This window comes from Aspergillus versicolor (assembly GCF_001890125.1).
Source record: "Aspergillus versicolor CBS 583.65 unplaced genomic scaffold ASPVEscaffold_6, whole genome shotgun sequence".
Lineage (NCBI taxonomy): Eukaryota > Fungi > Ascomycota > Eurotiomycetes > Eurotiales > Aspergillaceae > Aspergillus > Aspergillus versicolor.
This window is the reverse complement of record NW_024467529.1, coordinates 882,385-904,952: the sequence shown is the minus strand read 5'-3', so window position 1 is coordinate 904,952 and position 22,568 is coordinate 882,385. Positions and strand designations below refer to the sequence as shown.

The 22,568-nt window shown below is 49.0% G+C and overlaps 9 protein-coding genes across 9 annotated transcripts; 3 read left to right on the top strand and 6 right to left on the bottom strand.

Annotated features, from left to right (window-relative positions):
* Positions 1-476: 476 nt before the first annotated feature.
* Positions 477-1,826, bottom strand: ASPVEDRAFT_84793 (uncharacterized protein; the record flags this gene model as incomplete). The annotated part of the gene is made up of 2 exons (XM_040817601.1): positions 477-1,202; positions 1,257-1,826. The coding sequence occupies 2 exons, from the start codon at positions 1,824-1,826 to the stop codon at positions 477-479; spliced, it is 1,296 nt and encodes a 431-aa protein (XP_040669106.1).
* A 3,528-nt stretch (positions 1,827-5,354) lies between these two features.
* Positions 5,355-6,225, top strand: ASPVEDRAFT_73058 (uncharacterized protein; the record flags this gene model as incomplete). Its single annotated transcript, XM_040816184.1, has 4 exons — positions 5,355-5,830; positions 5,980-6,072; positions 6,111-6,125; positions 6,208-6,225. The coding sequence occupies exons 1-4, from the start codon at positions 5,474-5,476 to the stop codon at positions 6,223-6,225; spliced, it is 483 nt and encodes a 160-aa protein (XP_040669105.1). The 5' UTR covers positions 5,355-5,473.
* On the bottom strand, positions 6,137-8,034 carry ASPVEDRAFT_194904 (sugar porter family MFS transporter). The gene is made up of 4 exons (XM_040809170.1): positions 7,937-8,034; positions 7,163-7,884; positions 6,769-7,101; positions 6,137-6,686 (listed from the first exon to the last, which is right to left on the bottom strand). The coding sequence occupies exons 1-4, from the start codon at positions 8,013-8,015 to the stop codon at positions 6,360-6,362; spliced, it is 1,461 nt and encodes a 486-aa protein (XP_040669104.1). The 5' UTR covers positions 8,016-8,034; the 3' UTR covers positions 6,137-6,359.
* Positions 8,035-8,643: 609 nt separating this feature from the next.
* Positions 8,644-9,066, bottom strand: ASPVEDRAFT_29864 (uncharacterized protein; the record flags this gene model as incomplete). Its single annotated transcript, XM_040810283.1, has 2 exons — positions 8,644-8,826; positions 8,911-9,066. The coding sequence occupies 2 exons, from the start codon at positions 9,064-9,066 to the stop codon at positions 8,644-8,646; spliced, it is 339 nt and encodes a 112-aa protein (XP_040669103.1).
* A 1,160-nt stretch (positions 9,067-10,226) lies between these two features.
* On the bottom strand, positions 10,227-11,804 carry ASPVEDRAFT_53799 (uncharacterized protein; the record flags this gene model as incomplete). The annotated part of the gene is made up of 3 exons (XM_040814840.1): positions 10,227-11,428; positions 11,492-11,710; positions 11,771-11,804. The coding sequence occupies 3 exons, from the start codon at positions 11,802-11,804 to the stop codon at positions 10,227-10,229; spliced, it is 1,455 nt and encodes a 484-aa protein (XP_040669102.1).
* Positions 11,805-14,803: 2,999 nt separating this feature from the next.
* On the top strand, positions 14,804-15,957 carry ASPVEDRAFT_73054 (uncharacterized protein). The gene is made up of 4 exons (XM_040816183.1): positions 14,804-15,047; positions 15,109-15,194; positions 15,270-15,691; positions 15,750-15,957. The coding sequence occupies exons 1-4, from the start codon at positions 14,875-14,877 to the stop codon at positions 15,801-15,803; spliced, it is 735 nt and encodes a 244-aa protein (XP_040669101.1). The 5' UTR covers positions 14,804-14,874; the 3' UTR covers positions 15,804-15,957.
* Positions 15,918-17,135, bottom strand: ASPVEDRAFT_731859 (uncharacterized protein). The gene has a single exon (XM_040816194.1). The coding sequence runs from the start codon at positions 17,049-17,051 to the stop codon at positions 16,032-16,034; it is 1,020 nt and encodes a 339-aa protein (XP_040669100.1). The 5' UTR covers positions 17,052-17,135; the 3' UTR covers positions 15,918-16,031.
* A 494-nt stretch (positions 17,136-17,629) lies between these two features.
* ASPVEDRAFT_134369 (ribonuclease P subunit p20 family protein) lies at positions 17,630-18,569 on the top strand (the record flags this gene model as incomplete). Its single annotated transcript, XM_040807120.1, has 2 exons — positions 17,630-17,714; positions 17,803-18,569. 2 exons carry the CDS (start codon positions 17,630-17,632, stop codon positions 18,567-18,569), a joined length of 852 nt encoding a protein of 283 aa, XP_040669099.1.
* Positions 18,570-19,621: 1,052 nt separating this feature from the next.
* ASPVEDRAFT_29858 (putative cytoplasm to vacuole targeting Vps64) lies at positions 19,622-21,932 on the bottom strand (the record flags this gene model as incomplete). Its single annotated transcript, XM_040810282.1, has 2 exons — positions 19,622-20,755; positions 20,808-21,932. 2 exons carry the CDS (start codon positions 21,930-21,932, stop codon positions 19,622-19,624), a joined length of 2,259 nt encoding a protein of 752 aa, XP_040669098.1.
* Positions 21,933-22,568: the final 636 nt, after the last annotated feature.

Here is a 22,568-nt window from a genome sequence, read left to right as displayed (position 1 = left end):
GATCTTGTCAAGGCTCAAATGCCAAGTCATGATTTCCAGATAGCAGCAGTCAGGTAGCATTCATCCATTCAAAGAACTCCTCATTAATCATAATACATAATCCACAAAAGTGGAAGCCACAGCAGATGATGCGTCAAGCATATTTTGTTCAGTTTTAGATACAAGGTATTTGCCTCCTGCGCCAAAGATGACACCAGCTTCTCCTCCCAATACACCAACAGCCCAAATAAAAAAAAATCCATCCATGTGTTGCCTGCCCGACTTCAACGGGGTTATGGCCTAGTAGTGACAAAAAAAGGTTAAAGGAACAAAAAGACCTATGGAAGGTCCGTCCCAACCTGGAGAGGGAAGCCAGAAAAAAAAAAAACAAGGTGGTAGAAGTAGCCAAACGGGTGGCCAAATGTTAAATTCCAGACTTTTGAACTTTTGCTCTTCTCTGTAACAAGTCAAATATGGCCAATGGAGAGCCGAAATGCTTAGTCAAATCGTGATGAGCTGCCGCTAGGCTGTTTGGAGTGCGCCCAGACGAGCTTCTTTCGCTTCGATTCATCGAGTTGGAAAAAGGATTCTTCGTTCGTTGACGAGAATGTATCGGTGCGAGCACCTATTGTGTTTGTGGACTTCATCTTGCGGAGGCCCTTGGCCTTGCCGCCATCGCCGAGTTTCCGGAGCTCGCGGGCCAGCCGCTCAAGCGTGGAGCCACCCAATTTGTTGGGGGTTGCCGCTCTCGGGGAAGGGGGCAGTGGTTTATCAAGGATATCTTCGGAGCTGACCTTGCTGCCGATGGATGGTGCGTATGAGCCAAAGCTAATTCCGGAATCAGCCTTTCGGCCCTTCTGGCTTCGATTCGATGAGTCTAGGCTTTCGTCCAGGCTGGCTGGACTGTTGACCATTGCGCACTCGTCGATGATTTCGTTGGTGATGCGGAGATACTTGTCCAGTGCATCTCGGACCAGAGGCCAGCCAGTGCTTTCGCCCTCGGGTGCGCCCTGCGCAATAACCTTGTCGAGGATTTGCTTGCCGTTGGTCTCAATGGCGGAGATGTATCGGAAAAATCCGTCACGCTGTGACTTGAGGATTTGCGGGGTGAGATGTGCAGTGGGGGTGACAGTTGCTTCGGTGACGGGAGGAAAGAGGGTATTGAGCATGGCAATGCAGGTAGCTTTGTTCATGGGCTCCATGAGCATGTCGTTCAACAGAGTCTATAGAGAGGTGTTAGTTTACGTGAAGTCTCAGGGATACCAGTGGTGACTCACCCATCGGCGGAGGCCAATGTAGATTTGAGTATACAGGGCTTCCACTTTGCAACCTTTGGCCTTGATGGACTCAATCCACATCACAACGCCAGGGTATTTCTTGGAGAATTCTGCATCCTGCTTGGTGCTACCTGGCTGTAGGCCGAGTCTCTCCATGGCAGATCCAAGTTCCTTCTTACGTCGAGTCTCGAGGTCTCTGAGGTAGTCCAGGCCAGTCAAAGCTTGCAGAAAGTCAACATCTTCAAGATTGGCTGTGAAGCAGCGGCGCAAAAAAGATGTGACAAAACTGGGTGGCAAGGAACATGGCTGAGAGGGCATTCGAGAGATTTGTTGAGTCAACTGTGCACGGAGGTCCTCGGCGGCGGAGGACTTGGGAGAGGATGGACGACGTGCAAACGCCGTTTCAGGATGCTGAGCATTGGGAACTGGTTGTCTTGTATTGTTGCAGTTCAGTGCATACATTGTCCGGAGGGGAATTTCGTAGGTTCCCGGATACCGAAGGAGGTGGTCAAAGATCCAGGTAACAGCAGAGCCATCGGGGGCATCCAGCTTCTCTTCTGAATAAGCCATGATGAATTGAGTGTTTGAAAGTTGATAGAGGTGATGAAGTCGAGGGTTGTCAATTGAGGAGATATCCGATCACTGTGAAATCTAGCTCTCGACACCAGTTACGGAGGAGGCAGGGTATAAAAAAAAAAGAGGCTGGCTGGGTTGGATCAAGCAAGCTAGACAGAGGTCGAGAAGTTTGTGTGTACGACGTGATAGGAGTGCAGGGCAATCAAGAGGGCGGGGACGTGTTCGCAGAGACGGCTAGCATCAAATGTGTGTAACATGTCCCTCCATAGCACGAATCTGCACCTCGAGAATAGATGTCGCCAATGGTGGCGGTCAGAAAAGGACTGAGGCCGGGTCGGCAGGGAGGGAAGGAGAGTATCCCTTTGGGCTTGCAAGGTTTCTTTGGCTGAGGTTGGAGTGAGGGGGGGCAACCAGCAGACGTCGGTTGAAGCGAAAAGTGGAACGGGAAGTCTGGGTCAGGAACCGGTCCGTTTGGTCGCTACCAGGAAGCAAGGTACCGAGGCCGCGGTCTGTTCACAGCTTCGAGAAGTCAAAGAATGGCAGCTTCGATTAGCTTTCTTTGTTGGTGTGATGTCTGGCTTTTAGGCGTCGAGTAAATGACTGACAGATCCAAACTGCGGATTGACGAGTGGATCGAGTTGCACGAATGGCAAAAAGAAGTCGGAAGCCGGAGAAGACAATCGGTCGAGTTTACTGTCAAAGCAAACAGGAGAAAATCGGCGATTGGTGTCACTGGGACAGGGAATGAAGTAAAGACTGGCGAGAGTCAAGCCAGGACAAAAAGAGAGAAGAAGGCTGATGGAGCAAACAAAGGCGGCAGAGGTAAAAGAGGGCGGACCGTAAGAGCAGAAAGAGAAGGGAAAGAGGAAGATACGGAGTCGAGAGCGAGATGGAGTGGTATTATGAGGGAGTCGTCATCTCGAACGTTCGAATTGTCGCGCAGTCTCTGCCTGCGGGAGAAAGTGAGTTGGAGCCATCTGGACAGCTCTAGTGCCGCTTAGTGCGTGTCTAACTGGCAGGCAGCGGGAGGATCAGTCCGTTGCAGTCGGCTCAGGCCCGGCACTCTGGATTGTCTGTCCAAGATTGGCCTCTGTGGGCCGCCAGCACTGCCCACTGCCTCCGCTGCGTCCGGCTTCCTCCACGCGCCATTTAACATTTGTTTATTATTATCGTCCCCATCGCTAGTTTGCCGCTCACTGGCCAGTGCACTGCACCACCGCTGAGGCCCCTGTCTGTTCTTCGTTCCTGAATCCTCAGGTCTCAGGATCGAAAGTTTGACGAGCCGCTGCAGTTGCTCTGCTCCAGGTTTCTCCTCTGCCTCCGTGCAGCACAGCGTCGCCCGCAAGAATCCTCCGAGACGCAATTCTCCCGAATTCGCCGTTCGATGCATCAACCGGGCCTTGCGGAACACTTTCCGGCTCCAGTGAGCTGGGTCGACCAGCGATGCTACTAACACGCAACGGGCAAAGATCGTGTGTCTACAAGCTCCGCGAGCCCGATAATTGGGGAGAGTGGGATGGGCCAACGGGCTGGCCAACTGCCAGGCTGGATTTTGAGTCCATCCTTTTCGCGCCTTGCCGAGTTGAGAATTTCGACTCGAGATGGTCGAGTCCTGTCACTTCGTGCTTGTGAAATTGGCGATCACGGTGGTCTCTTTGGGACGACGCCGAATTGTCTCAACTCTCAGCTATAACCTTTCTCCCTATGTTACTTTACAAGTTTGCCTCCCTCCACGCTTCACTTCTGATGTGAAACCGGGTTTCTGGCTTTTAGCTCCCTCAGATTCTGCATTGTGTGTTTGTTTGAATCAATTGATCGATCACGAGAGGGATGGAACGGATTTGTTTCGTTGGCCCAGCATGACTCTGCAGCGTGCCTTGCTCTTGAAAAAGAAACTATGCGCGATGCCGTCAGTGGTGCAGGAGTTGATGCACCCGCCACGACAATATTCTCAATTATCCACCGCGTGGTGACGAACAAGAGAAAAGAACGAAAAGGAAAAGGAAAAGAAAAACAGGCACCTTTTTTCCCGGCCTGTCTCCGTGCCAGTGGGGCTCGCTGTGAGGAACCAATTCGCAGCCCTCAGCAGTCAGCTCCCCACGGACTCGAGATCGGCTGGCTGACTCCGTCAACTTGAGCCCATCAGAGTGTCTCTGGAGTCGTTTGGAGTCTCGACTCGAACTTCTTTAGCAGTTGATCATGCGAACAAACTCAAAATGTTTGGAAGTTAAGACTCCTTTCAGCTTTTTAACAACCTGGACGAGGATCTTCAGAAACCTTGACCTGGCTCGCCCAATTGTGGTGTTTCGCTTCGTATCAAGCATCGAGCGTCAGAATCGGGACAAAGGTAGCAAAATGAGGCTGGAGACTACGACGCCTTATCATAAAACGAGTAATGTGCAAAAAATAACACAGCATATTATGCACTTTGAAACACCAAGAAGCCAAGAAAGAAATAAAACCCCCATCCTCAAAATCAAGTACGGACCTTTTGGTTCGCCGCCTCGAGCAAAGGTACGCTCCCGCGAGTCCGCCCCCTCCAGGGCCTCTCCACCTCCTTCCTTGGAGGCCTTCGGGTCGCGCATCCCCGGGGCCCAAAGAGGAGAGCTGAGGGTTGCGTTAGCTACCGTTGATCATCTAAAAACTTGAAACCGCCGACACGAATACGGTTTAGATTCATCCAGCGGCCCAGCCGGTCGGAGAAACCGCGGCACACGACGAACTTGTGCTTAGGCTGCACGGCCGAGGCTGGAGTTGGAATTGGAGTTGGGAGTTGGAGTTCACAACGGGACTAACGGTTTGGACAGTTGCGCTTTGAACATCTAAGGTGTACTAGTTCCAACGGCGTTGATAGTTTGTCTATAGTCTGGACTCGAAGCACAAAGCACTAGCAATCCAAGTGCAATTCCGGGGCTAGCATCGGCAAAATTGGCCCCTCTACCCAGCCAGCCGTTGTCTGTCATTGTCAGACGATCCTCATTTTATCGACGCGCCAGCACGCGGCCAGATCTGGAAAATGAGATCATTCATTCCATAGCGCAGGTCCCATGTCCCAAGTCCTAGGTTCCTGGTGGCCGAGAATCGAGATTCCCATCCCCATCCATTGGACCCTCATGTTTTAATATACATGTTCTTGGCCACCTCATGGACCGTGATCCCGCAGTTCGACTTGCTGGTTCGAATGCCCCTGCTTTTACAAGAAATTAAATGATCTCACTATAGCAGCACTTACTAAGTATTTCAGGCAGAGTCAAGCTACCAGACCCGCAGTAGAAAGCAGTGGACAACCTCAACGTCCACTTCATACTAACCAGCCTGTGGATACCGATATTTTGACCCGGACATTTCTTCGCATTGAAAGCTTTCCTCCGCAGACGACGTGGCAAAGTTGTATCTAAAACCGCCTATTTATAGTATATTACGTCAAGATGATATGGACCCTTTGATTATTATCAGTATCTATGCATTTTCTATATTACCTTCATTCATAATCCCATGGCCTTATTCTTTACCTATGATCTCTTTCGATTCCCTCGAGAAAATCAAGGATACAGCGTAGAATCCACAGCGTCCAAGATCCTAGCCCTAGCTGCATTTAAAATTCTATAGCACCCTCCCGGATATGCTTAACATGACTATCGATGCAATCAGCCGGAATGGCGGCGGACCTTTGGTGGAGAACACGAGGGCTGCAGGAGGTTCATGGTACACCTACACCGTACTTAGCAGCAGTGTCTTGGAAGCGAGCAATGAGAACAATCCCACGCAGTGGGAAGAACCAAATCTCCAGTGTATCTTTGACAATATTCCCTCTTACAATCTTCCTCGTTGCCGTGGCCGAGTTAGCAGAGCGTTCTACTTGCCAATGTATCACTGCTCCAATGCGTCAGCTCATTCTTCAATGCCTCCCCCCTACTAAAGTGACCAAGCTATGGCATACAGAGAACTATGTAGAGAACACTCGTGATTGTCTATTGCGGCCAGGGGCATTGGGAAAGGTAAGTGTCATGGACCTTGGTGGGAATGTGAAACGGAGAAGCGTATTGAATCGACTACTACTGCTGCTGCTCCTACCCAAAATCAGACTGTCAAAGTCTACTAGGTGTCCTTGAGACTCAGTGCTTCGCTTGGCTTTGAATCGTTCCAGTTTCCGGTTTCGTGCTGTGATCCCACACCTTGTAACTCATTGGGAAGCATGGTTGGAGCAATGGGTGCATGGAGGAACAGATCTTATGAAACAGTAAGGTAACAACTGTAATGTCTTAATATAACCAACAGAGTAGCCAAGGTAAGGTAAGTGGGAGATTGGTGGGGTGGTTGGATTATACTAGGTGGCAGATTATGAGGTGTATTTACCCAATATACACTGATATAGCTCTATCCTGTAGAGTAACGGTATTAAAATACATTACCCTAATCATCCCGATATCATTTATAATGGACGAACGCGCGTCAGACTCGATCTGAGTCTCGCGAGATCCCTGTCAACAGCCACGGACCAAATCGTATGGAGGTCCAGACTCTCGCTCAAATTAAGATTGCCGATCCCGCCGCACTCGCCCTCGTTGCATCCCGTGCGTTTTCTCTATTCTCGCTCTCGTGCTGACTTTCAAATAATCTCTCAATATGCTCCAGGCTCTGGCCCTTTGTTTCCGGCATCAGGATGCACACTATTACCGCGAGGACTGTCGAAAACCCGTAGAGGTAATATGGCCCGCTTGGCGAGGCGCGTAGGAACAAAGGAGCCGTGAATGTTACGAGGAAGTTGACGACCCAATTTGCAACGAGCTCGACGGCGCAGACTTTGGCTCGAAGTCTTGTTGGGATTATTTCCGAGGCGTAGATCTTGCCGACCTGGTTTGGTGGGAGTAATGTCAGTATTGAAGTCCCGTGTGTCAAATATCAGAATCTCCAATGATGTTACGGGAAAGCTTACCACAGCCCACGACCAGGAAAAGTTGGCCACGAAGACATATATCAGCACAATTACAACCCATTGGGCAGAGCTGGACCCGAGTGTGACTTCGTTCGACTGGACACGGCCATACCTGGCGTAGAGTGAACCGATGATGATGAAGCAAATTGCCATCGCGGCTCCGCCATAAATCAACGGCTTGCGTCGACCCCAGCGATCAACCCAGATTTGAGCAGGGATCGTGCAGATGAGCATAACAATGCCAGAAACGCCGGATGACAGAAACGAGGCTCTCTGAGACGTGAACCCAGCTTGTTGAAAGAGAATGGGGGCATAGTATAACACCACGTCGATCTGTACGACAGTTAGCCAGGGTCTAGAAAACTAGAAAATGGGATCTCCTTCCGAGTCATACCCCTGTCAGTTGTTGAAAGGACATCAGGAAAATACCCAGAGCTGTGCGGCCTCGGTATTTCCGGTTGAAAATCTCTTTGATACTGGCAGTTTGGTGTTGCTTTTCCGGGTCCAGACTCTCTTGGATCTCTTCGAGTTCCGCTTGTACAGCTGATGATGGACGTAGCTTGCAAAGGACTTGCTTCGCGTCATCACTACGCCCAACCTGAGCAAGCCATCGTGGGGAGAAGGGGACAAATGCCATTCCCCCACACAAAATGGCAGCAATACAAGCTTGAATGATAAACGGCACTCTCCACGAAAAGCTCCCATGGATATTAGAAGATCCGAAAGAGATAAAATACCCAGCCATAATACCGAGTACAACATACGTCTGCAGGAAGCAAGCTGCAACACCCCGGATAGCTACTGGAGCTACCTCCACGAGATACACCGTGGTGACCGAGATTGCCTGGCCCACTCCAAAGCCCGTTATCAACCTCGCTACGATCAAGCTGGCAAAGTTCGGCGAGCAAGCAGAGACGACAGCTCCGATCAGTGATAAGATTCCTCCCAGCAGGATTCCATATTTTCTCGATATGCGATCAGATACATGGCCACTTGACAAAGACGACACGGACGACGCAAGCAGGATCGTGGCAACGTATATTCCTTGCTGCGTGGAGGATAGATGGCCTATGGAATCACTAAATTGGGTCATCTGGGTGACAACACCGATCGAGCCTGGATACAGATTAGCGGTGGATAAGAAATTTCGCGTGCTGAAGCAACATACCTGTATCCAGGCCATAGAGAAGACCAGTAAGTGAAATATGCGCGGCAATGAGGAAGATCCTCCCATTAGGAGAACCCATGTCGATGATGATGGTGACTTCTTCTCACAATGTAAGAAACTCTGAGGGGAATATATAAACTCAGCTGAGGGGCAGCGTTGCATTGGGCCATATATGGCGCAAGCACACCCAGGTCTGAGCTTCTGCATGTTGTTGCAACCTAATCAAAGTAGTTTGTTGTGAATGAGGGTGAGGATGAGGTTACATCGGATTGCTTCAACTGAGCTTCTCCAACTTCCTTCCAATTGCTGTCATTCTCGCTCACAGGGATCCTGTTCCTTTCTCTATTCTTGATTTTGCTTATTTCAATGCTGACTGCGAACTGCTGGCCAGATGACGCCAATCCTCTACGCAAACCTATGAACTCCCCTCCTGCGAAGAAAAGAAAACAAAAAACAAACATTGATTATCGCATATTTCATATTCAACTATGCCATCTTCGACGAACCACGTCATATCGTGGAAACTATTCCTCACGCCTCTCAAACATCTTGGCTATGTATAATAAGACGATAGGAAATTCGATCCCCATTTTGCAACGGTTCAACATGTACGTCGTTATCAAACGCCAGACTGCGGCTGGGTAGATACCGACAAACAAACCACCACTGAGTCAAAAGCAACAGCCGTCCGGATTCCATTTCCATGCTCAGAAATCCTCCGGCTTTCTCACGTAGCAGTCGTCGTGTTCATCCCACTGCACCCTAACATGAGAAACACTGTTGCGGATTTCACCATGAATCGATTCCTCCTCCCCACACGTGTCAATCAGTGTATCCAACCGTTTGGCAATTTCCGCATACTGCCCCTTCACAAATTCGTGGGTAGGATCCTAAGCAGATATAGATATATGTTAGAGCGTCTAATCTTCTTTCTTCTTCGGGTAAAAGACACAAGAACGCGGGTTGGTACTGACATTGTTGCAGAAATAAATGGAATGGCCATCGACACACCACACTTTCTCGCACTCATTGGACTGGACCTCGAATTTTTCCGTTTTCAACGCATTGCGTATCCAAGTTGCTCCGGCTTTAATCAGATGGGCTTGGGCCGGATGTCTGAAACTATCCATCGTGCAATCCGTTAGGTCCTGTTACCGTTGGCTTGATTAGCAGGAGCTTAGACTGTTGGATGACTGGATACATACATCAGCCATGGTACAGACGAGTATGAAACAGAGAGCGACGATTAGGCGGTGTATGTTCAACATGATGAGACGATTGAATCGAAAGGTATATTAAGGAAGCCAGAATGTTCAATATATTTTTTGGAGGTACCCAAGTAGACAGATAAAACGACAATCGGTCTAATTCTGAAAGCACACATGGCTTATTTATGCTAGCAGTCGATCTTCTTGGTGAAGTTCCCGGTCAAATTCTGTATCACATTCTGTGCCGTGTGCTGAGTGAATGCTCGAGTCTGTGAAGAGATTTGGGTTAAAAATAAATCACTACTGTAAACAAGACCTTGATATTCGTCTTCACTGGATATACACTTCCATATGTCTACTAAAGTATTCATCAAATCTCGCCACAAGACCAAAATTTCAATTCTTATCCCTGTTATTGCACCGCATGCCCTTGGGTGTGTAAACCTAGAATACAGCTTCCAATCTGGTTACACAAATTAATTGAGCCTGCATTGTGAGCGAGCGAGGTGTAGTTTATATCTTTAGCAATGTAAGCTGTCCATGTCTCCGGCCAGGTCTCGGAGGTAAATTCGCTTACAGCAAACTTCACTTACTCCATCCTTTACTACTAAGGTGAATATACCCAGGCAGCTACCGGCCCGTCAATAGGGCATTCCCATCTTCGTATCGGTTATCCCACAATCATGCACCCCGACCTCAACAAAACGCTCAGTTCACCCGGACTTCAGATAGTTTAAAACACAGTAGATATTGAAGAAAATCGTTGTCTGCGAATGAAGACGTCATCTGGAGTTTAAGTAAAGAAATATCTAAGTATGCAATACATGACCCACTATAAAACAATGCTTGAGGGTGGTAGCAAACAGTACATCGTGGAAAAAGAACCAGAAAGGGCATTTTGGCGTGCGAATGGCAGCCTCAAGTAGAACCATTCTTTTGTCGGTTTCTTCCTTTGGCTTTTTTTTTTTTTTTGGTAGTTTGTGCCGTTGCATTGAATTGTAGTTCTAAGTGGGTGACTCGTTTATGTCTCATTATGTCGTAGTCTCGTTTGCAGTACACACGCTGCCTCGTACTGTAAGTTTTCAAGGACCAGTCGCAGTTATGGAAGGTACAAAGTGCGACTGAAGGAAATCCTTTGCTTCACCAATATACGAAACGGCACTGTCCGGCTCAAGAGCAGCAAGGTCGTCAAGGCCATAGTTTCCGCTTGCAACGGCAACAACGGCGCATCCTGCTTTTTTGGCGCACTCGACGTCGAGCGGAGTATCTCCGATAACAATAGTCTTACTTTTGGGGAGGTCGCGGCCATCTCTGGCGCGGATCTTGGTCATGGAGTCCTCAATAAGGGAGAGGCGGTCATTGTGAACATCTCCAAAGGAGGAGACAGCCAGGTCGAAGATGGCGATGTTGATTCCTGCAGACTTCAACTTCGAAAGGGCATTGGTCTTCGAGTTTCCGGTCATGAGCCCGATGCGGAGGATTGGCGTAGTGAGGGTTTCTCTCTTCCCGGTGAGCCACCCCAAAATTTCGGTGACTCCTCGACAGGTGGCGGCGAAAAGTCCTTTGTCAAGGGATTTCTGCATGTACGAGGGATGAACCTGGAAAAACCTCTTGGCAATGCAAGACTTTGGCTGTACTCCGTGGTGGTCAAGGATGTCATACAAAAGACCTAGGTCCGTTCTACCATGCAGACCCACGGTGGTGTTTGCGTGAGTGATAGGCTTGCCAATGAGATCGGTCAAGCAGGTGTAAAACGCATCAACACTGAGCTCCTCAGAGCGGCAGAGCGTTCCGTCAATGTCAAACAGAAGATTGATAGTAGGCTGCGGAGGCGGGAAGTTTACCAGTGCCCTGAGCAGCTCGCGCGAGCCAGTGAATGCGGTACGCCCGTGTAGGAAGCGGTGATTGTCAAGTAGGTATCCCTGTCCCTGCTGCAGCTCCACAGCAAAGGCATTGCGGTATAGGATCTTGAACAGTCGAGGGAAGAGAGCGACAAGAGATGCAGAAAGGTGGATACTGTCATCAAAACGGAAACGGAACAGGCCAGTGGTCTCATCATAGATAGGACGGGGCACAAGCACACCCTCCTCGTTAAGGAATGTGGAGTGCTTTGGGTTGGTGATCAGCTTGTAGAGATCATCTTCCTCTTCCTGAATGTCCTTGAGGATGCCAACACTATCGGCAAGGATTGAGGCGCCTCCCTCAGTGGACTTGCTCTTTAGAAGCGAAGCTAGAACACGAGGTGGGTTGTCCCAGCCACTACGATCAGTGTGGAAGTGCAGCTCTAACAGATTTACGGGTAGTCAGAGTGTGCTCTTTTCAACAGGTTGACAAATCTTGGTCTCACCTTGAGAACTATACCCTTTTCCCACCAGCGAGGGAGCGAACCGAATGTTGCTAATGCCGCTGCAACTGGTGCTCTCGTTACGAGGTTTGACAATGCTTCCAAATTTTGCCGCCAACTCAGCGAGATCTTTTTCGTCACATCCTTCAATGAAGACAATTCCCTTGCTATAGAAATCTTCCTTGATTGCCTCAATGTTGGAAGTCTGGTGAAAGGTTGGCTCTATCAAATGGATTGCATGGATCAGCGCCCCGGCTCATAACAACACAAAGATTAACTTACTTTGGAGACCCTGTCCACAGCTTTCAATGTTCATACTGGCGATTGGTTTGTTAAAACAGACCGGAAAAGGCAGTGTAGATTCCGTAGTATGGTCTTTGAAGCCAAGATAGATGAAGTTGATGGTCTGAAGGCGAACAATGATAGACAAAAAAGAACGACGGATAAGGAGATGCCAACAATAATACAAAAAGATAGCGAGATAAAGGGATAGTGATAGTACAAGAAAAGAATGTGCAAAGATAAGAATAAAATGATGCGAGATGCCGAGTGCAAGACGCCGAGAAAAAAAGTGGAAGAAGGAGCGACATTATAGGAACAAAAACAGCAAGTAAGAAGCAGCAGAATGGAGTAGAGTGAAGGATATGTTTCTGTCTTTACTGTCCATACAGGATTTCTTAAATTCACCTAACCCCTGTGTAATATCACTTAAGATATCTGAAAGAAAGCTCTTCACCAGAAGGCACAGGAGCCAACACCAAACCAAAGACTGACATTTCCCATTCACACATCAATTGGTCCAGTGTCATCTACCCTGAAGGTGAGAGTCAACCCATTTATTAGTTGAGCGCAATTTAAGAAATTTGGGGCCTGTAAACTCATTTTTATACTCTTTGGATGGCGTGATGTGAAGGCATTGATACAAGAACGGCAGGTAGGCGAGACCGAAACTTCCAAGCATCTCCTCGGCATTCATTATCTCGATATGCCATACTTACTGGGTAGTATTTATGACTCAGGGATTAGGCCAGAGCGCTGGCTGTTGATGATAAGCCCTTGATATACCTCTGCATACCAATTGGCAAGCTCGATGCCAAAGATTTGATTACACTGCCGATTGACAAAGAATCGTGAAGTACATATCATTCAATAGAATATTGCCTGACAGACACTGTTTATTTTAATAACTAATATTATAGGGACTATGGTGATGGTACGCTGTTGCCCTTCCATGAAAACAGAAGCCGGCCGCACCTCGCTAACTATATGGATGCTGACAATAAGTCTTTGTTTTCATAATTTATAACGTAGGCTAGGTAGATGCCGGCCTCTTGCTACGCCCTAAATAGTGCTTGCTATATGTCATGTTATGCAAGTCATCCCGGTAGGGCAATGTTACTTATCGCAGCTGATTTGTGGCAAATTGCCGATGTGATGTAGTATTCCATTCTGGTCAGGGGAGCTCTTGTATTATACTTAACTGCTTAGAACTTCATGGAATCAACAACTCAGTTATCGCCAGTATAACTTTGTCGTTGGGCAGTTCACTACTCGTTAGAAGACGCCAAATCCCTCCTTCCCTTCCCTCCAATACTCCAATTCAACCTATTACCACATAAAAAGCCGAGTCTACCTAAGGAGACATCCAACCGGAGGATAAATTCACTCTGCTTCCCATGGAACTGCCTCTCTGGATGCGCCACCTCGAAGCTTACTTGATTGGGAATCTCCGGATCTGTAGTGATTGGCTGCCACCTGGGTGAAATTTCCCTGACATCACCCGTGCACATTCTGCATATCTGGGAGACCATACTTGCAAGTCATACTGGAGACCCGGTGACGCCAATCCTGCTCCACGTTCTCCAACATAGGCATTGTTGGAAATCAAGGTCGTTTCATCATAAGACCAAAGCGCGTCATCGAGATCGTTTCGTCATGATCTTCAGAGTCAACGATTTCCCATTGCAGACAATTATTGCGGACCTCAACAGCAATCAGTACAATGGAAGTAGTGTTGTCCCGATAAGCTCAGCCTGAGCTAGGTAAAGTTGGCGCGAAGTCGATCATCAGGGAGAATCAGCCCTAAAAAGTTTGACCTACCTGAACCAAGGCACGTTGAGCCCACGACACAGTAAAGGATAGGATAAAACTCGTTCAACATAGGCTGCCATAGATCTCACTCAGGTTCCAGTCTCTTCCAGACCAATGAGCCGTATCCGCACTGTGCCAGCCGGGCGAGGCTAGGCAATCATTCGGATCTCGCACGGGATTGGCCGCGATCTTCTTTTCGGCTAGGTTGAGGATCTTTTTTTATTCGTCGTCGTTATTTGTCGACATTTCTGGGCTACCGTGGTTCTGGGGGATCGTTGGGCTCGCACTTCTAGACATTACGTCAACCATTGTGAGCAGCCGAGGCTTTCTCTCAATATAAATTCCTGGCCAAGTCATTCACTTCTAATCCTCAATCAAATCTTGAATCAATGTTGTTCTGACACCCACTCTCGCTTTTCTGGCAGCTGCTTGTCTTCTGAGAGTGCCGGCAATGGTGCTTGGTAGAAGTGCTCGTTTTGAACCACTGATCTCGTCCGTCCTCGAAAAGCCGGGGATATTAGGACGGTTGGCTGAGTTGAAGCTGAGATGAGAGGCATCCTCCCATGATCCAAGCCTCCGTCGGTGTCTGGGACACCATGGCGTCTTCAGGAAATGTATGACGGCCGCAGCTCAGGAGACTGAGGAGGGTTCGTCCACAAAGTCTGGCCCAGTCCAGGCCGGCCCTTGTGAAACACCTCCCAAGACACGACATGCCTCCAGAACTACCCCTCTTCGAGCTCAGGCTATCATTGCCCTCAGGGGGATAGTTCATCGCTACTCCTCTTCCGTACCACTCGGTGGGAGCAGCGAACTGTCACGCGTGCAGGCTCATGAGACTGCTGAGCCTCCCAGCATGGCTTCTCAGAGATATCATGCTACGTCTAAGGCGTTGCTAGGACACAATTCTTTTGGACGACTGAAGCAAAAGATTTATGACAAGGCTGTTTGTTGATGCTGGCATCATTCACTCTTTCTTGTTGATGTCTTCGTCCTTCGTCACTTCAAACATGGATTGAGGGTCAAAATGTACATTAGATAATATATGCGTGTAAGAACACTCGTTAAGATCAACAAAAAAATATCAAAACATTATCAAGCCTCAAATAGCAAGATATTTCCTGTTGCCAAATGCAGCTTTGGCGGTTGTGTGAAAGAAGAAGCGAGAATAACACTCACTCAACTTCTCCCGGTAGATCCACCCTTCACTTCACAACATTCGCTTCAGTCGCCAGAAATCATCAACAATTTAACTGTCAACTAATCATTCTGTCCTGTTTTCACTCAATTCCATCAAGATGGCATCTAACTGTCTTTTCATACTGCTCGCCATCCTCTTCTCTGCGACGTCTGCCATAAACAATACCTCTGAACGCAGCTGGACGGTTCTCGAGTCTGACAACGTTCAGAGTGCCAGCCAGCATGATGGCCTCCCTCGAAATAACTCTGTTGGATATATCCCATCTGCTACGTGTGTCCTTCTCTGCATCCATATCGACTTACGCTTGCTCTGTCTAAAGCATCATTCTTAGAGACCCAGCCAATTTCATCAACTACTGCAGCAAGAGAAACCTAACCAACGGCAAATTATTCAATCAGGAATCCTGTAATGGAGTTGGTTCGTCAGATTCTATCTCAGCATGACCCCAGAGTATCAAATCGACGAAATTCAGTCTAACGCACTTCAACACAGTGATGGGTGACATCCCCTCTGAGGATAACATGGTTTCAACTATCATCAGCTTCCCCCTGCCAGGCGAAATATTTCCCCCAAGGCGCCCCTTCACGGTCAAATTCAAAGCCTCGAATCTCGTCGCTGGCTCAGTCACAAACGCCAACGCTACCTTCCTATCTGCCCCCCAATCTCTCCGAGACGGAAAAGTCGTGGGCCATTTCCACGTCGTTATCCAATCCCTAGCAGCTTACATCAGGTCCGAGGGCCAAAATTTTATTCTGCCTCCTGATCCCACTAAATTCGTCTTCTTTCACACATTTTTTGATGCCGGGGATGGGAAGAGTGGGTTTTCAGTCGATGTTCCCGATGGGTTGCCCATTGGTTCTTATCGTGTTTGTACAATGGCTGCGGCGAGTAATCATCAGCCTGTACTTATGCCAGTGGGTTCTCTGTCATTGGAATTAATCTGTGAATGCTGGCTAACTATCAAATGCCCAGGTTGTCGAAAGAGGCCCTCAAGATGATTGCCAGAAGTTCTACGTAAGGATTTAGGACTCGTCCATCAGTTTACAAGCTTCAATCGTTTGATTAATAAGACATCAATCACGATGTCATCAGTTGTTGTTATTGTTGCCATATACTAGTAGCCAGAATACTAGTAAACCTCTTCGCAAGTTACCTGAAAAGAAAATACCAGCCCTGAACTAAAATAGCTGATCATAAATGGTACAATTCTTTGAACTTTTATCGCAGCATATCGTACATGACAAATAAACATATTCAGTCACCTCCATGATCCACAAAATCATCCATACTACTTATAGAAGCCGTTTCCCGATCACAAATAATCTCATGAATCTCACTATTAAACGGCTTCCCATGATCACCCCAATCCCACTGCTGATCACCAAGCAAGACAGTCCTATTCCCAGTAACACAATCATGAGCCAATACACTGGCTGTCGGGTTTTTATGACGCAGGATCCTCACTTGCCTAAGACTGGGCGTCTGCTTCGCCATCTCGCTAGCTACCCTAATCATCTCATTGAACAATCCGTAAGTCGACATAACCCTGGTACAATGACGGCTAAACCGCCCATAGGTATGGCCTGGCTCAACGAGGCTGAGGTTAATAATGATGCTTTCAATCCTAGATGTGCTCGTGATCGAGCTCGGGTGCGTCTGCTGCATATCGAGAACCCGGGGGCAGATCCTACGCATGCGCAACCGCAGAGATCGCAGCGATGGCATTTTCCGCGCTACACAGGGACACACATGCTTCCCACCCTTGAACCTCAAGTCCCGAGTATCAAGCACCAGGTGCTCAAGGCTGGACACGGCAAGCGAATCTACGAGCGCAATCGGCGACCATTTAGGCAGACACCGATACCGAGGATTCAGAAGTCTGCCGCTGTCATATGGGGTGTGAGTTCGCAATATGAATGATTTCAATTGAGTCGGGGCTGGAGCTGAAGCTAGAGCGCCAGGTTCAGGGGAGAGCAGCATCCTGAAGCGCTCGCCCAGCAGATATTCCGGACTGCTACACGGCCAATCTAGTCTTGAATCTGTGTAGATTTGGACGTGCCGTGCATATTGAACGAGCTTCTTTGCCGCAGAGTCCGGCATTTGGAGGAGGTGGTTGGCGCTGAGGACTAAGTCTTCATATAAAATGGGCTCTGTAGTTGTGTACCACCATTTGCAGACCAGAAGGCAGCGTGCTTTTTGCTTTTGGGTCTCCTCGCTGCCTACTAGCCGACATATCAGGCGGAGGATCTCGACTGGGAGTGCCTCAAGTGGCATTGTTTGCAGTCGACGAGGATAACCCGGTGGGTATGTGATACCGTGATAGAAACAAGAATATAGGAATGAGACCACCCTGCCTTACGTCTGTCAGTCCTCTATTAATGCATGCATCAAGCCAGTCTGCGCCCAGAAGAATAAAAAAGACTAGCAATTCTTGTGTTGCTTCAGGGGCACCTGGAGACAGGCGCGCTGGCTCCCTTCATTAGTACGCTCGGAGCGGCCTGGTAGGTTAACTCGGTATGGGATATGAAAATTTGATTGGTTAGTCTCTCAAGTAGGAAGGAGTGTAAATTAGTCCATGTCCACGCAGACCCGCTACAATTATAATAGCCGGGCGATATAAGTAACTAAAAGATAGCTACCTATAAAAGTACGTACCTCGTTCTAAGGGGGGGCGCATGACAGCCGATAAGAACAACTGATACGCGCTGCAAACACTGCAAACACAACTTTTCTCCATCTCCGCAATGAAAAGCACGTCTCCGCTGAGTTTCTACATCTAAGCTCCAACTACACTCACCACGTCAAAATAGCTTCAGAGGCGGGTCTAATATCGAGATATCGAGCCTGTCAAAATGCCATCTTCAAATAAAACCCCTTCACAGTCGGCAGACCTCCAATTTGAACGCAAAAACCATGACATGGTCAAACTTCCAAAATGTACGTCAATTCCCATTTCTCACTGTCGAAAACGAGCTAGAGCTCGTGGGGAAGGACAAAATAGCTAACACATACTTGACGTCTTCAGACGCCCGCATTCACAAACGTCCAATCCCACACGCCCCGGTCGCATCCCCTTACGCTGGCCCCTCTACTCCTAAAATAATCTATATCTCCAGTACAACGCCGTACATGAGCGCCGTGAAGCGCGTACAGAAACTACTCCGACACGCTGAAAAGCGCGCGACGGCGTCTGTTTCCGCGGCTGTTGCGGAAAAGTCGAAGCAGCAGAAACGAACACACGGGAACCAGAACCAGCAAGAAAGACTCCTTGCTGCGCTTGCCAGGGGTGAGGAGCGCGAGCAGCTTAGTAGCGAGGAGGTATTTGTTAAGGCGACGGGGAAGGCCATGAAGGTTGCATTGAGAGTGGGGAGGTGGTTTGAGAGTGGAGGCCGGGAGGCGGAATATAAGGTGCGGATCAAGACGGGGTCTGTCCTTGTTGTTGATGATGTTGAGGAGGATGAGGAGGGCAGGGATGGATTTTTGAAAGAGGTGGAAAGGACGAAAGATGGGCCTGGGGCCGTTCAAGGTGGCAGTGAGAATAAGGATAGCGATGACACGACCATGTTGACAACGACGACGCTGTCGGGAGCGGGAGATACAACTATGATGACTGAGAAGTCCAAAGAATCTGCTACGGCCACTGAAGCCGCTCCCTCGAAGCCTCTTTCGAGGTCACAACTGAGAAAAAGGAAAAGGGCTGCCGGTTTGGCAGCTTCGATTGCCGAGACCGAGCTACCGGAAACGCGGACGAGATGGGTTAATTCCGTCGAAGTCGCGATATCCCTAAAGTGAGGGTGATCATCGATTTGATCTATCTATCTCCTCCAAGATATTTATGCGTCTCGGGCTAGCAGTCGACTACTGTTAACCAGGCCTCAGTCTCCACATGGCGTCCCCGCGTATCAAACCTTTCGACAACTGGTTGCGTCTCAGCGTCTATACCAGCCTTTATTGCTGGCGAATGGCTCATTTGAAGACGTCGTCCACGAGGTCGGCGCGGCTTGCAGATACATGGCGCAATATACTTACAGCCGAGTAGCCCGGCATGGGCCCCATCCAGCATAATGCGAAACCCAAAGACTGTGAACAGTCCCCTACAAATATCTCAACTATTTACACTCGTCACGTCTAGACGAGAAAAGCAGTACTGGCTGATATTTCCAGAGCTCGTGTTTTATTGCTCAGGTGATGCTGGTCCAATATATACAGGAATAACACGGAATGAAAGAGATAATGAAAGGAAAGATAATCCATATGACGCTCAGTCTCCAGTCGACCGCAAAAGTTCTAGCAAAATGAATCGTAATCTCCATAACGTGGACCACGCTAAATGCAGCAGGTGACCATCATAGTGCAGTAGGAAAGTCAGTGACTGTGAAGGGTGCATACCCCCATAGATATAGTCATTCGTCACTGGGTCAAGGAAAGTGAGCGAGGGCCGCTATAATAGACTAATACACATAAGGCTGGGGCTCAGTCCTTGTATCTGCCAAGATATGAAAGAGACATTAACAAGGAGAAGGGCCACTGCTGCCAGGGAACCGTAACTGGAACAGCATAGCATCTGAGAAATTGAAGACAGAAAATAGACAGGAAATATGAAGAGAGAGTCATGCAAGTTACACCAAGGTCATAACTGCAAGGGCATAAAAAATGATGAAATATAAAAGCGCCGGGGAGTCATGATCAACGCCAGAAGAACTGATCAGAATACAGGGATAATAGAAAATAAGGTGCCGAAATAAAAGGCTAATCCAAAAGAACATATTTTGAGACGACAAGGAAAATGGAGAGATAAGACAGGATATAGTTAATTGGACGAGGTCTGATACCGAACGCCCCGGCTAGTCGTCCATTTTCTGCCATTCATTTAGGTACGCCATCAATCCAACACCAAGAAGCACGACACCGAGCATCGACGCAAATGGACTCGTTTTCTGAATGGCATCACGGGGTCTATGAGTTATATCTGTCGAGCCCGGTAATTCTAGGCCTTTAGTCCCATGCGACGATACTGCATGCTGCGGATCTACTTCGACCTTCTTGATAGTAGTCGCTGACTCGTCATCCGGTTGTGGAGACGAAGCATCAGCAGCTCTCGTAGGCTCGACCGTTGGTTCGACACCCTTGTCGCTGGTGTGAGAACGCTCTTTCCGAAGCTCCTCAATCATCTCAGCCAACGATTTGCGGGCTTTGTTGCTTTCTGTTTCTGCCTTCTCTGCCCGATCTTTGTATGATGAGAGCTGCTTCTTCATTTCTTCCATCTCTCCCATCATTGTTTCCAGCCGGCGCTGGAGTCTGTCGGTCTGGTCCTCGACCGCTGCATTGTTTTGTTCCGGCACGGGTGAGGTTATACCATTAACCAACGGCGCATCGGATTTCTCGCCTTCGCTGGCGTTTTGTGGCGAGCGATCGAGCTGTTGGCTGAGTTCCGAGGTGGATTGGGGTTCTTCTGATTCTTTGATAGACACGAGTTCTAAGGATTTAGCCTTCTCCTCGGCAGACTCACGAGCATGTCTTTCTTGGAGGAGCAAGCTCTCGAGCTCTTTGACGCGGGCACCTTGGCTGTCAATCTCCCTTTTGGCAGATGACAAGGCTTCAATAAGAGAAAGTATCTGACTGGACTCTCGTGACACAGGCGAGCTACCGGCGCTCATCTTGGGTTTTTCTGTGTCTGATCGTTTGAGAGGGCTAATGACATCAACGCCGTTTCGCGGCAGAGCATCGGGCTTTTCGGGCAAGGGTTGCTGAGGAGGAGGGGCCGGCGGATCGGAAAATCGCGAGAACGAGTCCATGCGAGGCATCTTTGGCCTTCCGTTGACCTGACGAGACGAAGTACTGTCAGTTGGCGAATGCTTTTGCTTCTCCCTCTCTTTCTCCTTCTCCTTCTCTAGAGCACCCGGCTTCATCAGTCCAGTCAAAAACCCGTCCGTCTGGCGAAGATCTTGCTGCTGTTGTTTAGCCTGCTTCATCTCGGTCTAGGGAAACTGTTAGTCGGGGTCGCGAATAGAGGCAGATGAATCACCGTACAGTCAATCTCTTGACAATTTGTTCAATTGATAGGGGGGAGTTCCAATAGTTCATCTGGCGTTGTTGCTGAAGAGCAGAGAACTGGGTGCTAGCGTTACTCTGTGTACTACGAGTACTGGACGCGCTACCGGCTCGTCCTCGCATGTGCGACAACGGCTGGCTGAGAGGAGACGGCAAAAGACCGTTCCCGGAAGCCGGGTCTAAATCTCCGAGGGTGAGATCGAAGATGTTAGGCACGCTCCCATAAATGCCTGCATGCTCGACTTTGGCAGAAACCTTGTGGTGAACAACGGTTTTCTGGTCCTCGCTGACAATGTCAATTCCCAGCTCTAGCGTGTCATTCTCCCGTATTTCATGAGGGTCCGATTCGCGGTTCTCGGGAGATAGACGCTGGCCGTTAAGGAAAGTACCGTTGGAAGACTTAACATCTCGAATCCAGACCTTTCCAGCTCGGTCGGCCCAAATCTCAGCGTGTTGCCGAGACAGGACTTTTGAGTCAAAGAAACCATTCTTGGATGTGGGCACTGTTTTGGCATTCGTTTGCCGACCAATTCGTAGTGTATCAGGGTAAAATGGTACCGTGATTTGTTTCTTCTCAAATGCGCCATTGATTGGGATGAGTGTCAAGATTGCAGGAGGCTCTCCAGCAGGGGCGCTTCCCGCGCGAACGCCATTCTGCTGAGGCGACTGAAGGAGGTGCTGGGAGGGTAGGATAGAGGAAGGCGGTTGTTGTTGAATGGCAGACATAGCAGATGAGGCGCCCGCGCCGGAGAAGAAAGCTGGCTTCGCTTGCGAGCGCGCGTTGCTTATCCCAGAGACTGGCTCGGACTTGGAATTAGGCCAAACGCTCCTTGAAGACTTCTTTTTTGAAGAAACAGTTGCAGAGTCACCGTTAGGCTGTGCTGCATCAGTACTGGACGGGCTCGCCGCAATAGTCGAGGTGGACGAATTAGACCCGATGGAGGAAGACGAGTTGGATCTCTGTAGGGTCTTCCGCGGCATAAACATGCGGGAGACCTCGTCAGGGTTCATCGAAGACAAACCTCCTTGTCCACCGTCACCAGATTCGTACCATCCCAAGCGAGGCCCCGTCTGTACGCTAGGTGGTGACGCCACAGCAGTCATGGAGAAGGAGGCAGGATTTTGTGCAAAAATGTTGTGGATATTCGAGGCCCTCCTATGTCATGGACGCGCGATTAAGTTGAAGCACAGACAGGAGTCGACGGCCAAGTAACGAAGAATGAGGGATCTTTTAGTTGTTCAATTGGACTGATGCGATATATTGCGAAAGTATCGACTTTATAGCGATGTTGGCGCGGCCAACACAGGAGGTGGCTATCTCGTTCGGTCTCGACCTGATCCGGGAAGGTCACGTTAGCATCATGCGAGTCCCACCAAGCGAGTGTGCTGTGCTTTCCAGGGCCAGGTGATCCTAACCGGAAAAGGGAGTATCACAAAAGGCGTATAGCATAGATTCTTACCTCGCGGAAGATGAAACCTGATAACCAGGGCAGTGTCGAGGTAGGACAGGAGAAGCCGACGACCTCAGATCAAGGAGGCGCTTGGGTCTGGGCCGAAGCTGAGGAGTAGGCGGTAAGAACGGAGTCCCAGGGGAAGCTGAAATCGAAAAAAGTACGAGACGGATCAGCCGCCTTGCACGGGTCGGTTCAGCGACCAAAACAGCAAATTTTTGACACGCAAGGGCGAAATTTTGTCGAGACAAACCCCATGAGAGGCACCGCGAGCGGGAGAGGGAAAGTC